Here is a 10,273-nt window from a genome sequence, read left to right as displayed (position 1 = left end):
GTCGCACTTGTTCGTCTCCTCCTCGCATCGTCCTCAGTGACCAGCCAGGACTCGTACTCTTCGACACCATGCGCTGCTGTTGAAACGCACCTCTCGCGACATCCAACTACGCCCACGACGCCAGCGATATTTCCAGAGCCCTCCAGTTGCCAGCTGCAACTGCCCTCTTTCGACGCGACCCTCTCCACCACTGCAGCCCCGGCGTCACCACTGCATTCAATCACATGCCTCGCCGGCGAGCACCAGAATGGTTACACTTGACTCCATGCCTGCCAGCGACCATGGCGGGCGAGGCCACACCTCTGCTCTCGCATCGCCTCTCCCTAGCAAGACACCTCCGCCGGCCATGATCCCGGAGGCGCGAGGCGCATCGTCACACAGCTCTGACGCCCGCCCAACACCCACCTCGAATCCTGAGCAGTCTGATGATGTCCCCACCATCCTATCGACGTCCGCCAACCGCTTCTTTCGCAACAACCCCCCGAGTTTCGCTACCGGCGACCAGCGATCACAAAATTCCAGCCCCTTTCGTCTCTCGATGCCCTATGTCACGCCGGGCCAGCTCGCCTTCTCCGCCATGCAGTATCTCCCCGTCCCGTTGCTGGTCCTCAACAATCTCAAAACCGTCGTCCTCGCCAACGAAGCCATGGGTCGCATGCTGGGCTTAGAAACAGATACTGCCGACGATTCATTTCATGCGCTCGAGAAGCTGCGGGGTCAGTCACTGTCTCAAGTTGGAATTGACATGCTGCAAGATGGCCGACCGGTGTGGGTGGTGTGGGAATCGTTCCTTGACTCCTTGGTGCTGGAGATGGGCTCGCGACACACGTCCAAAGACGCAGCTGCGGCTGCCGACTTGATGGACGGGGAATCCACACCGACTACCGATGCCAGGCCATCACCTACGACAGGACACCGCAGAGATCCCTCAGCCAGTCCCGTCAAAGATGCTGCGGTAGATGTCGTCATAACGAAAAAGGATATTGGAAGGCCAGGATTTAAGCCCCGGGGCTCGACGCAAAAGTCCGACTATGAGGTGTACGCGAAGATGATTGTTACCATTTGGGAAATCGAAGACAACCAAGTCTACTTCACCCTCTCTTTTACCAGCACACAATCACCGCCTGCCCCCTTACCCTTGAGCAAGGCGGTGGCCAAGTCTAATCTCTTGGATGCTGCTGAGCGCAAGACCATATCCAACTCCAACCCTCCATCCGTCAGCTCCAGCCACGACTCCAGCTCACCGTCTTTCCGGATCAGCCCGAGTGCAGTCTCCTTATCATCGAATACATTTCCTCCCATGGGCCCACCCTCCAATGCGGCGTATGCAAGCGCGCCCTCCATCCTTCAAAAGATGATCTTGATGAAGGACGCACTCCTGGACAATACGCAGATGCCTATACTAGCCATGTGGAAGGATGGCAGTGTTTCTTTCCCTAACCGAGCTGCCCGTGACCTCCTACGCGAAGACGGCGACCTGGAAAAGTCCGTGGACGGATTTGATCTCCTGCCCGGATGGACGTGCTGGGATGAGACGTTCTCGCGAGAGTTGGATATAAGCGAGTACCCGATCTCCGTACTCCTCCAGACCGAAACACCCTTCGCGAGCATGCGCGTCGGTATGCACAACAAGGCTGGCGAAAAGCTGCAGTTTGACGTTCTGGGTGAAGCTATAACCGATGATATCACGGGCGAATTCCTGGCTGGCGTGGTCACGTTTCGCGATGTGACGTCAATGGCTCAGGAGATCACAGACATCAAGGAACGAGAGGAAGAGCGGTTTAAGCTCATCTGCGACACGATGCCTCAGTTGGTCTGGACTGCGACAGCTGAGGGCATGCCAGACTTTTTCAACACGAGGTGGTACACCTATACAGGCCTGACGCCTGAAACATCGCTAGGAGCCGCATGGCAGACCCCGTTCCATCCGGACGATCTTATGGAGACGACCGCGCGGTGGAAGCGCTCCATAGCGACCGGCGAACCCTACGTCACACAGTACCGATGCCGCAGCAAGGATGGCGATTGGAGATGGATGCTGGGCCGTGCGCTTCCCCAGAAGAATCGGGAGACGGGGGCGATTGAGAAATGGTTCGGCACGTGTACTGATGTTCACGAAAGCATCGAGGCCACACTGGCTGCGAAACGAACCAGGCAACAGCTCCTGAGCGTCCTCGCCCATGCGCACGTTACAATATTCACGGTGGACCGTGATCACAAGCTCACAATGCTGGAGGGCGCGCTCATCTGGGATCTGAACGACGGGGATCCTACCCGTGATTCCAGCTGGTACATTGGCGAAGACATGTACGATGTCTTCAACCGTTTGAACACACAACTGGCACCTGGCGAAGAACCAAAGTTCCTGCGGCCCATCGAGGGAATTCTGGATGGGAAGCAGCGAGAATTGGTCGAGGAGCACGGCATTGATGGACGTTGGTACCGCACACGTTTCCTCCCAGTGCCCGGAAAACGAACCAATGGAGCCAACGGATCACTGGAGGCCTGTGTGGAAGGTGCCATCGGCGTTGTGATGGATGTGACCGAGCTTAAAGAGAAGCAAACCAATCTCGAAGAGGAGTTCAAGGAGAAGAAACAGGCTATGGCGAATGCAGCAGCGGCTAAAGAGGCCAACCGCCTCAAGAGCCAGTTCCTGGCGAATGTAGGTGGTCTCCCCGCGTGGCACCCCCCCCTGCTACCCCTTTGCTATACTAACACCACCTCGTCAGATGTCCCATGAGATTCGAACGCCCATTACGGGAGTCATTGGTATGGCCGAATTGCTGCAAGATATGAAGCTCGACTCCGAACAACGTGAATATGTCGAAAACATCCAACGGTCTGCAAACGCCCTCTTGACGGTGATCAATGATATTCTCGACTTTTCCAAAGTGGAATCGGGCCGCCTAGACATTGAGGAAGTCCAATTCTCGCTCTCTGTAGTGCTCAAGGATGTCAGCAAGATGCTCAGCTTCGCAGCCGAGCGTAAGGACCTGGCATTCCTCTCTGATGTATCGAGAGAAATTACCAATGACATGGTCGTGATCGGAGACCCTGGACGAGTGCGGCAAATCGTGACGAACCTCTTGACGAACAGTATCAAGTTCACGAACCAGGGCCACGTCAAGTTCAGCGTCAAGAAGGAGAAGGAGACGCACGACTCGGTCATCATTCGATTCACGATCGAGGATACTGGTATCGGCATCGAGGAGGAGGTTCGCAAGAAGCTGTTCCAGCCCTTCAGCCAGGGTGATGCGTCGACTGCCAGAAGGTTCGGCGGCACCGGTCTCGGCCTGACCATTTGCAAGAACCTGTTGGAGCTCATGCGCGGCAAGATCACGCTCGAGTCGGACCTGGGCAACGGAACCACGGCCACGTTCTGGATCCCGTTCAGCAAGCCTCAAGGACCACAGAGAGGAGGCGCCCTTGTCGAGATTGATGGCCTCCCGAGCAGATTACAGTCAGAGATGAGCATGTCATGCAACAGCTCGGACTACGAGCAGCTTGTCGGTACCCCGCCCATGGCATCTGAAACCGGGCTTTTGATGCCGGACACGACCAGCTCACCACAACGCCAACGATCTCTACGAGCCTCTCCAGGCCAAGAGGAGGATCTTCCAGCCTCAGAGCGCTCCAAAATCCATGTGCTCGTTGTTGAGGATAAGTAGGTCGCACGTTGCTCGAAAAGAGAGACAAATTGCTAACATGGTCAAGCGCAATCAACCAGCAAATCGCGACTAAGACAATCATGAAACTAGGTTTCAGCGTGGTTGCTGTGTGGAACGGCAAAGAAGCTCTGGACTATCTCGTTGCGGCCCAGCAGGGCAAGAAGACAAAACCCGACATCATACTTATGGATGTCCAAATGCCCGTGATTGACGGCTACAAATGCACGCATCTGCTTCGAAGGCACGCCCCGTACAAGACTTTCGTCAGCGACATCCCCATCGTAGCCATGACGGCATCGGCGATTCAGGGCGACAGAGAGAAATGTAGAAAGGCTGGCATGGACGACTACCTTGCGAAGCCAGTCAAGGGAAAGACGCTGGAGCGAAAGCTTGTGCGGTGGAGTCTCACCAAGAGGAAGAGTCCACGGCTGCGGGGAGAGATTGCTCTATCAACCTCGGACTGTTCTGACACTGCGGAGCACTGCAGTAACGCGGACATACCATGCGTCGGCCTGGACGATGGCCCCAGGGGAGATAAAGACGCTCCCGGCCAGACACACGACGCAGCGAGCACCGCAGGCCAGGCCAGTCATGTCGCCGATGCCGGCGTGGTGGATAGCAAAGTGCGGGCGCTCGAGGAAGAGGGCCGTCAAAGTCCACTGACGCCAAAACCCATGTCCCACAACGGCCACGAGCCTTCACCTTTCGATTCGCCGGCGGCCTACGAGAACATCAAACCGATCCGACATTCGGACACAGAGGAGATGGTGCTGCAAGCACAGGCCGGGAAAATGATGGAGGCGGCCGGGGGCAGGGAGCAACCGCCTCTGAGATCGTCCTCGTTCCGAGCCCCTGAGGCCAGGGACTCGCTGACGGAAGAGAACGTGGGACGCCTCCAGGAGGAGGGTGGTCATCGGCGTTCTTAAGAAGGGCGGGGTTTGGCGTTCCGTCTGGTTCGGAGGCGGGGAAAAAACAGGACGCACAAGGACCACCCTTCCAGTTTACTCATGCAATATCCTGCTAGATGAGCGCTTTCCGACACAGACGAGGCGATGTGTTCGAGCCCGCCTCGCTTCGTCGGTCTTATCTACTGGCCTCATTTTTCAGCCCAATCGCGTCTCACATGGCTGTGTGCTTCATTTCAGTGTACTTGGTTTTTTTGTTCCATACGGAAAGCATTGCGTGCGGGCAGGGCAGGGCACAACGCGACTTGAACTGGTCATGTTGCATTTTGGCATTTCGATCGGCGAATATTGGTCCTTTTCACTTGAAAGAAGACGTGTATAGCTAGCTAGCGCTTCGTCCTCTGGCTTTCAGAGCAGACTCATGCAGATAGACGAATTCGAATGACACGAACATTTTCAACGTACTCGTGTTCGAGGGGACGCGGCCGGCTGAGGGGGCATGCGTTTTGCGTCACGGAGCGTATGCCATGGTGTATGGCATGGTTCGCTTGCGCGATGGCACACTCGAAGTTGGCAGCGGGCTGTCCATCTGCTCCAGCAAGCTAATTGGCGAATTGATGAGATGGTGCCGCAAGACGGACCATCCATGAGTGACAAAGACGGACTGCCTGACTGACGTATATCCAGGTACAAACTCCCTGACGAGCAGAGCCAGGGTGAGGAAGCAGATTGGGTCTTCACAAGAACCAGTAACGCTATGCAGACGGCAGGCATCGCGAATTCAGGCTGGGCGCAGTTCGGCACAATATGCAAACCTCCTTGAGGGAATCACCATGACAAAGTGCGACCATGGTGCCGAGACTAGAAAAAGTATATGAATGGCAGATGATGCACCCGATCGATGCCTAAAATCGGTTGCACATTTCATTGTAAATGACATTGGCCCGCTGACGCTCCCAGGTCTCATGCTCGCTGTTTCGAGTCTCAAGAAAAAAAACCCATGATCCACACACAGACGACATAAAAAGACATCCCGCTCAGAAATGCTCCTTCCAGAAACGGAAGTTAACTTCAGGGATGGCGGCGTCCTTGCAAGCACCCTTGATATCTCGGGCTGGAAACCATCGTTAGCATGGGCTTCGTTGCATTGAGATGAGATGAATAACATACCGGCTGCGGAGGGGCCGCAGAAGTAGACACCAACCGTCGTCCGCATGCTGCCCTCAAGGCCGTTGAGGTAAGTGCGGTCGAGGATGCCATCGCGCATGGTTGAGAAGAGCTTGGAAAAGTTTGGCCTTCCAAAGTTGGTGCGGGACTTCAGCTCGGTGAGAGGATCGAGCTGGGCGCCGACTGAGTTAAGAACGATGTTCTGGGTTGTGTCCATGTCGAGCTTCTGTGTGAGATAGGTGTGGATCTTGAGGAACTCAATGCCGTTGCTGCCTGGTGTGCGTGCAGCCTCGTCGGATTGAGATTCGAGGGAGGAAAGGAGGGTCTGGAACCACTCAAAAGAGCCAGTGTCTTTGCAGACCCAAATAAATTCGACACGACGGAGACGGGTGGGAGGGTTGGGTCCGTTGCGCAGGTGCCAGATATTCTTCAGGATGGAGGCCCACGGCGTGACACCGATACCAGTGCCGATGAGAACGGCAATTTCATTGTTGAAGACGTCTTCGGCGGGCGCACCGTAAGGGCCGTCGATGCGGAGGCTAGGCATCTGCTGGCCGTTCTGCAGGGCCACCTCGTACATGCCCATGGGGTCGACGCCATCATACAGCTTAGACTGTGCAGCACCGGCGCCGACGGCATCGCCGAGAGCGCGGGTAAAGTCACCAACCTGGCGAACGTGGACCGATACGTAGGGGTCAAACGGGCAAGAGGTGATGGTGAATGGGTGCCACTGGTAGTTGGAAATGCCAGGGACCTGAAGGAAGAGCCACTGGCCGGCCTTGTACTTGAAGGAAGGCTTGCTGAACTGGATCTCGACAACGTCGTATGGGTGGCGAACGACACGGGTAATCTTAGTCTCTCTGCGGGCCCGGATCTCACGGTACAGGCGCTCGATGAGGTAGAGGCCACCGCTCCAAAGCTCCCAGCGCCAGCCGAGATAACCGATGCAGTGCTCCCAGTAATCCTTGCCGGCAAAGGGAGAGAAAGGGGCGGCGGTGTCGCGCACGAAGCAGCCGACCGTATGGGTATACAAGCCGAGGAGGAAGGGGATAAAGAGGTGATGTGTGTACCAAAATGTCTCGAAAGACTGTTGGCGAATACGGGAATGAGCAGTCGTGTACATCATGAGCATGCAGAATAGCATGATGTGGCCTGTAACGCCTCCAGCTTGCGCGTAGTGGATCTGGACTGCAGTCTCAGGACGAAGCTGGGCACGCTCGACATTGAAGAAGCTACGCAGGTCAGCGAGGGTTGAGATCGCCACGAATGAACATCGCTTACTTGATGTAATGAGCACCTGTGTGCAGCAGGGTGAAGAACACCATGGCATACGCCACCTGTCTGTGAAACCAGATGTTCTCATCTAGAGGTAGGAATCTGATCTTCGGCCGGATCCATCGCATGATGGTTCGGCAGACGGGGAGCAGGATCAATGTGCCGTCCACACTAAGCACGAGACCAGCACCTCTGGAAATCCACACGGAATATTTCAGTGTGTTGAGTGGCGCCAGCCTAGGCTCGGCAGCCTGCTTGTACCTGGAGAACACAGTCAGCCCTCCTCCTCCTTTACCATGGTCCCGAACGACGGAGACCTACCATCCAAAGGCAAAGATGCCCCAGTGCACACCCCAAAAGAGTATGTTGAACAGCATCTTCGTCGCAGTGAACTGCTTCTTGACCAGGGAAAAGTTGGCGAGAGGCATCTTGGCGGTTCGTCTTCGCGCTTCGGTCTCGAATGCTGATTAAGTGTGTCGTCCGGCGACAATACAACGGTGCTCCGAAATTGGGTCAACGAGCTAGGTATGCCCGAGCCTGAGTTTCCCACCAGAGCGCTTGAGCTGAGTATCCGACCAGGCCGTCCCAGTATCCTTTATCTTGCTGTCGAATTAAAAAAGTGTCGTAGAGAACCAAAAGCGCCCCAGCAATAACGGTAGTCCAGCCGAGTCGTAAAAGAGCGATCTGAGCCAGCAGCTGCGTGAATGAATGGAAGAAATTCCGTCAGGCGAGGGTGTCGAAAGTTGGGTTGCGACTCTACTTCCTCACCACGTACTATGACGGAACACGAGAGAAGAAAAAGAATGCAGGAGAGAAGGTGGAGGTAGAGCAGAGGGAAAGAAAAAGGTTAAACGTATGAGACGCGGGGGTATAAGGTCATAAAAGAGGCGATGGATGAGACGCAAAGGCCGGGCTGTTTAGGATAACGGGATGGCAACCCAACGGGTAGACGCGATGCCGTGACTAGGATGCTAGGGTCCGACCTCGAAGATAATTGTTGATCTTGGAGCTGGTGCCGTGGTCCGGTGGTAGTGGTATCGGGGTATAACCAGATGGGTTGTGAGCAAGGGAGACAACCTTGGCGGGCTGACAAGTTGTTCGGGTGGCACGCAGGCATGGAGCTGCTTGGGCAAGCTATGCACAAGGTCCGACAGGCCGTTTGACGTGTGCTTGGGTCTGCTGGAGCAAGCGGGGCGCCAGAAAGGCGAGCCAGGTAGAGAGGAAACGACGATGCCTGTGAGGCCTGGCAGATCAGACGCAGGAGTTGGGGAATCGGGGTTTCGCAGCTGGATAGACTCGTATCAGCTAGCTTTGGACGAGCGGGAGGTGGTAGCGAGGCATCAGACGACAGGGCAATTGCGACAATGCTTGGCTTGAGTTGAGACGAGACGTGTTAGAGACGCTTTGACGGAGACGAGTCGAGGCTCTTGTGACGTTTCGTCGGTGACCAGGGGGGGTGGGGTGGTGTAGGGTCGTTTTGCGCCTGGGTTTGAGGCCTTGAAAGGCAAAATGTGGATTCCGTCAAGTTGGTCAAGTCGCACGATGCAGGAGAGAAAGACAATGTCGATCGTTGGTCATAGATCCAGAGGCATGGTTCCTGGAAGTTGGTGACAGAGAGACGGAGGCGGGGGATGAGGGTAAGAAAAGGGATATATTTGTCTACTACCCAGGTACTCTTGCCGCCGCCGAGCCCGCGAGGTCATTATCGGAAAGAGCGAACATGAGAAGACAGAGAAGGTCCCAAGACCCAAGACAACGGCGATGCACCATCGCAATCGGTGAGTGGACAGCTGCAGTTTCGGTTGCACGACGCTAGGCCTTCTCTGGACAGACCCACGTTGTCGGGCGCTTAACTGTGCCATGGCTTGGGTGCAATGGGCCTGGGCGTTGGGGTCACATCAGTAGATTGGTTGGTGATCACTACTAATTGGGCAATGCGGTCGCTCCTGCGAACCTGTTGCTATTGCTGGCACATTATTGAACAGGGGGCAGTAGGCAGGCATTGACCTGGGCTGGACCTTCCTAGTCCTTCTGCCTCCTCTGCCTCCTGACCCTTACCTATTTGCCTGGCCGCATTCATAGTACCTTATACAGACCTACCAAACCTTGAGGTGCCTGAATCACCGGCGCCGTCAGTCCAAGAGGCGAGGTATCCCTCCTTTTGTGGTCGGGAAAGTGATGAAAAGAGAAGGGTCAAGTTCAAGAACCTAGTCAGGTCGCACCAGCTTGGTCCCTCCAGGTCCAGGGTTGCGACCGCTTTGTTCCCCCTCGACCGCGTCAATGCAACTATACCGTCCAAACTCAACAAACGACGGTGCACCGCGAATCACTTTCTCCCCCAGAATCTGGTCCACACCCCTGCAGTAGGAGAACCCCCTTGACCCCTGGCTCTCTTGACTCCTGCCACCCCTTGCCTGACATGCCATGGGTGCGAGGGGCAAACATGGGACTTTCTGTCAAAAAATGACCGTCCAGTGCCGAATCCACCAGCTCGGTCCAACAGCCCGCCGTCTCTCCTGCAGATGCCATCGCATGCATCGCACGGCAGCAGCCACACCATGAGACCACCCACATGGCCATGACTTCAAAATCGTACGACTTTGTTTATAGATCGTCTGTCCATGGGACCATCGTGCTGATGGATGCCTTCCATCTAGTCTAAATATCCGATCTGCCCGCATCTTGATATTCTTATTCGAACTCTTTTGAAGCCTTCTCGTCCTCCTGCCCTTCGACATTCGACGACCTTAATTCACGGTGCGATACACGAGACTGAGGAGACCATTGGCTCATCCACCTGTCTTCTTCCCCTTGTCCGGATGGCCTCCCCCATACCAGGGCCCTGTCTCAGAATGTAGGATACGACTAGCGACCGAGGTCATCGAAGGCGGCGCCCTTCCACAGGAACTCGACCCTTCTTCGTACGCACTCGCCCGGTAGAGGGACCTGGCATGTGCAGAAGCTGGTGCGGAGGGCGCGTCGCGGGTTTCGGTTCCAACACCATCTTCGTCGCGCTGCCGCGTCTGGGCAACAGCGCCTGTCGCGGAATATCAGCTCGACCACGGACTGAAACAGCCCGATCTGGACAGGATCCACGGAGAGCAGTGCATCGTATGCAACAACAACCTGCAGGATTCAGGATATCACTGCCTGATCGTCGCTTACTCGAACATCGTCGTGACTTTTCCAAGGCGCCTGGGTAGCTGCGCTTCCTGGACACGAGTCAAATCTGACAGCCAGCTGTGTCTGACGCGTCCT

General features: G+C 55.8%; 2 protein-coding genes across 2 annotated transcripts; one reads left to right on the top strand and one right to left on the bottom strand.

The window, feature by feature from the left end:
* Positions 1–247: 247 nt before the first annotated feature.
* On the top strand, positions 248–4,594 carry D7B24_000921 (uncharacterized protein; the record flags this gene model as incomplete). Its single annotated transcript, XM_028635169.1, has 4 exons — positions 248–2,662; positions 2,730–3,510; positions 3,601–3,664; positions 3,715–4,594. 4 exons carry the CDS (start codon positions 248–250, stop codon positions 4,592–4,594), a joined length of 4,140 nt encoding a protein of 1,379 aa, XP_028492279.1.
* Positions 4,595–5,610: 1,016 nt separating this feature from the next.
* On the bottom strand, positions 5,611–7,443 carry D7B24_000920 (uncharacterized protein; the record flags this gene model as incomplete). Its single annotated transcript, XM_028635168.1, has 4 exons — positions 5,611–5,687; positions 5,744–6,972; positions 7,022–7,276; positions 7,337–7,443. The coding sequence occupies 4 exons, from the start codon at positions 7,441–7,443 to the stop codon at positions 5,611–5,613; spliced, it is 1,668 nt and encodes a 555-aa protein (XP_028492278.1).
* Between the last annotated feature and the right edge of the window lie 2,830 nt (positions 7,444–10,273).

The sequence above is a fragment of the Verticillium nonalfalfae genome, assembly GCF_003724135.2.
Source record: "Verticillium nonalfalfae strain VnAa140/NRRL 66861 chromosome Unknown scaffold_115, whole genome shotgun sequence".
Classification (NCBI taxonomy): domain Eukaryota; kingdom Fungi; phylum Ascomycota; class Sordariomycetes; order Glomerellales; family Plectosphaerellaceae; genus Verticillium; species Verticillium nonalfalfae.
This window is presented reverse-complemented; position numbering and strand designations above follow the sequence as displayed.